The 4,419-nt window shown below is 41.8% G+C and overlaps 1 protein-coding gene across 1 annotated transcript; it reads left to right on the top strand.

The window, feature by feature from the left end:
- Positions 1 to 3,072: 3,072 nt before the first annotated feature.
- LOC308349994 (olfactory receptor 2D2-like) lies at positions 3,073 to 4,014 on the top strand (the record flags this gene model as incomplete). Its single annotated transcript, XM_080814995.1, has 1 exon — positions 3,073 to 4,014. One exon carries the CDS (start codon positions 3,073 to 3,075, stop codon positions 4,012 to 4,014), a length of 942 nt encoding a protein of 313 aa, XP_080671121.1.
- Between the last annotated feature and the right edge of the window lie 405 nt (positions 4,015 to 4,419).

The following is a 4,419-nucleotide window of genomic DNA, read 5'->3' on the forward strand; positions in this document are numbered from 1 at the left end:
CCTTTTATTTTCTTGCCTGATTATTCTAGGAAAGAATTCTAGTACCATGTTGAATAGGAGTGCTGAGAGTGGGCACCTTTGTTTTGTTTCTGATCTTAGACAAAAAACTTTCAACTGTTCATCATTAAGTACAATGTTAACTGTGGGCTTGTCACACATGGCCTCTTATACTGAGATATGATACTTCTATGCATAATATGTTAAGAATTTTTTTTAAATCAAAAATGGATGTTAAATTTTGTCACATCCTTTTTCTTGTGTCTATTGAGATGGTCATATGATTCTCTTCTTTCATTCTTAATGTCATGGGAGGTATGCCACTGGCTGAGAACAATTGAGTAGGACTGCTGTCTTAGTTCCCTGCCTAAGTGAGGCTGTAGGATGGGTTCTGTGGTTGCCTGGACTCTGGTCAGTCATACTAGATGAACAGGACTGCGTACTATATTCAAAAATAGTATATGAAATAGCTTTCCTGCAATGGTAGGGAAACAGGACAGAACCCAAAGCCTGGACAACTCATTGTTTAAGGAGTCCAATCAAGCCAGAGTGTGCCTTGAATTCCCTGGTCAAGTGAGGTCACCAGTTTTGCTCTGTAGTTGGAAGCCACAGCTGTGCTCTCTCCTGTAGTGCCATTCTGTGTAGGTCTGGTGGATGGGCTATGCAGCTTCCAATATGCTCTGGTTAGGTTCTTTGGCTGGACAAGCTGAAGGCTGTATTCAGTGATGAGTGGGGCTACAAATTAGATTTCTTGCCTGAGCACAGTGGGAGAGTAGCTCCTAAAGCTGGCTAAGTTCTTTGTCATTTTTTTTTTTTTGATGTTCAGTTGGCTAACATATAGTACATCATTAGATTCTGATGTAGTGTTCAATGATTCATTTGTTGCTTATAACACCCAGTGCTCATTAAAACACATGCCTCAAAACATTAAAAATAGAGCTACCCTACGACCCAGCAATTGCACTACTAGGTATTTATCCTTGTTGCCTTTACACACCACAAATTTTCTGATGGAACAGAACCACTGGCTTTGCCCTGCAAACTCTCAGTTCTGTGCACCTGCCTCTTAGCTTGAGTGTCCCTAGGCTGCACTGCTTCCAGTTGTCCCCAGCCCTTTCAGTCAGAAGGGGCCAGAAGACATTCTTGACAATAGGTGGGCCTATGTCCTAGGTTCCTTGCCGCATTGAGAGGGGGTCAAGCCACTCCAGGCTACTCTCAATTTCTCAGGAAGGCTCTCCAGTTGGGAGGGTTACTACCTTCAGCATAGGCCATGAATTAATGCCTCTGCCTGTGTGGGGCACAGGAATATTCCACAGGTACTTGCTTTGCTCTGGGTGCTATCAGGTATTCCCACCCATATCTCATCTTGAGCACTGCTGGGCTGTACTGCTTCCAGGAATTGTCTTCAGCTCTTCTGGTCAGATGTGGCCAGAAGATGCTCTTTGCAGAAGGTAGGGTTGTAATTCAGCTCCCTTCCTGGGCATGGACAAACAAGGCTCTAGGATTAGCAAAACTCCTTTGAGATCTGAACCCCACGTTGTTCTCTGATCAGAGTGCACCTCTGAGTTGGTCCTGCAGATGAGCAAAACTGCTGGTTGAGATTAGTCCCTGAGCACTGCAAATATGAATTTGGTCTGCCAAGATCTGTATGCTGATCGTTGCAAGTCCCTCCTGTCTTCTCTATCACAATCAGATTCCTGGTGGTTGAGTCCCATTGATTCCCCTGCAGTCCTTGTGGTGTGAGATCAGTGCAAGAGCTCCCGTAGTAAAGCGATCCACAATGTTGGGGCAGTGCAGATTGTCTCCCTTGGGGTTTCTCTTACTACTAGAGGAATAGGAAGCTCAGGAGAGATCTACCCACATGATGTTGCACTAGTTTGGGGAAGAACAATGCACTCAATGTGTAGCTGCTTCCCTTACCTTTCTAATGCCATACCTTAGTCTCTGTGGTGCAGGGGTTACTTCTCAGTGGTATCTTATTCTTGAATAGTTAGTTGTTGGTTGTTGTTCTTGTGATGGGGAAAAGTCAGGAACAACCTATGTTGCCTTCTTAGTGACATCAGAATGTGGTAGGCTTGTTAAAGAACTCTACTAAACCATATGATCAAATTATTTTTATTTACCTTACTTAATGCTAATTGACCAAATAAATCACTACCCAATGTCTATAAAAAGATACAGCTTATATCTTTTTATGTAAAAAGATATAGTTTTTTATATAAAAAGATATAGTTTTTTATATAAAAAGATATAGTTTTCAAAGGAGTTTTTCATCTCTGGGAGGAGTAGACTGAGGATGCAAGGCAGTAAGGGATGATGGGTTAGAGATGGTGGATTAGTGTTGTTTAAACACAGAAAACTAGTCAACCTGGTAGCTTCAGATGAGAATATTGTGATAGTGTGTCTGCTATTTTAGAAGTTTGCTGATGGTTAATTGATATTTGGGAGTTCCAGCCATAGCTTGGGATGGAATTGCCAAAGAGGTGATGGCATACTACCCAATTACTCCTTGATTTCCCAGCTCTGTCAAGAACAGGTTATTTTCTCCAAACAAAATGTCAGTTCTTCAAGGTACTTTGGCTTTTCAAAAAATTTCCTATACTTTAGTGACTGTCTTTTGAAGGAAGAGAGAACAGTCATATGCCCAAAGAATTTAAAAAAAAAAAAAAAGATACCATCATAAAACAGGGGAGGTGTGGCAAGAGCAGCATAAGACTTAGGGTTTTAGGTGATAATAAAATGAAATTAAATGCCAATACTTTTTAGATTAATTGAATTTTTTTATTATTAGATATTTCATATTCAGAATAAAAAAGATGATTCTTTTGATCTACTTTACATTTGCAGATGATACTGAAAATAAATGCACTTTCCTTAAAGTATTAAGTTTTGCAACACTGAAAATGTTCCAACTAAAGCAGCATGATTCTCTTCTACATAAAGGGGATTGTTGGAATGGCTGGTAGTGATTGAGGGAAATTCTAAAGCCCTCTGAATCTGATTTGTATAAACTTATAGGTTTTATGGACCTATGTTTGGCGTGAGGTGACTTCTTATTGAAAAAATGGACAAACTATGAGACAATCAAATCAGACACAGGTGACCGAATTCCTCCTTCTGGGACTCTCTGATGACCCCCACACGCAGAAGCTGCTATTCATTGTATTCCTGGGTGTCTACCTGGTCACCGTCCTTGCAAATCTGCTTCTCATGTGCCTTGTGCAGGCTGACTCCCGGCTTCACACACCCATGTATTTTTTCCTCTGCAACTTATCTCTGGCTGACCTCTGTTTTTCTACCAACATCATTCCTCAGGCCCTAGTCCACCTGCTATCCAGGAAGAAGGTCATTTCATTCACACGTTGTGCAGCTCAGCTTATACTCTTCCTCATTTTTGGATGCACACAGTGTGCCTTTCTGGCAGTGATGTCCTATGATCGGTATGTGGCCATCTGCAACCCTCTGCATTACCCTAGCGTCATGACGTGGAGGGTGTGTGTCCAGCTGGCTGCAGGATCATGGACCAGCGGCATTCTGGTGTCTGTGGTGGATACCACTTTTGTACTAAGGCTACCCTACCGAGGCAGCAATAGTATTGCTCATTTCTTCTGTGAGGCCCCTGCACTGTTGATCCTGGCATCCACAGACACCCGCACTTCAGAGATGGCCATTTTTCTCATGGGTGTCATGATTCTCCTCCTACCTGTTTCCCTAATTCTGGTGTCCTATAGCCACATCATAGTGACTGTGGTGAGGATGAAGTCAGCTGTGAGGAGGCTCAAGGCATTCTCTACCTGTGGCTCCCACCTCCTAGTGGTCATCCTTTTTTATGGATCAGCAATTGTCACTTACATGACACCAAAGACTTTCACTTTCAAAGAACAGGAAAAACTGGTGTCTGTGTTCTATGCAATGGTGACACCCATGCTTAATCCCCTCATCTATAGCCTGAGGAACAAGGATGTGAAGGGAGCTCTGAAGAAAGTAGCAACAAGGAAATTTCTCATGCAGGCTTGAAATCTGTCACTGACTGTGAGGACCTCTTTGTTCTCCCTACTTAGAAGACTTGCTGAGTAGTTGCCACAGCAAGATTGGAATATGGTAAGATTCTTATCTTTGGGCTTTGTTGTGGACCTATCCTTCATCCATCATGAAGCACTTTCTTTGTGAAAGAAGAATGAGAATAACTCATGGACCAGTAGAAGGAGTGTCTCCTTCCTTCTTGGTGGTTTTAGCTCATAAGAGTTAGGAAATCCTGAAAGAAACATTCACATTTTATAAACCCTGGAACCTATAAAATCCATCCTTTTTTAAAAATCATGTTATATATTACTATCAATCTATCCCAGATGCTACTCCAACTCTTTACCTTTTGGTATTTCTGAATCTCTTTGCATCATCACACAATCAATACATTAACAA

Source organism: Martes martes, assembly GCF_963455335.1.
Source record: "Martes martes genome assembly, chromosome: 10".
Taxonomy (NCBI): domain Eukaryota; kingdom Metazoa; phylum Chordata; class Mammalia; order Carnivora; family Mustelidae; genus Martes; species Martes martes.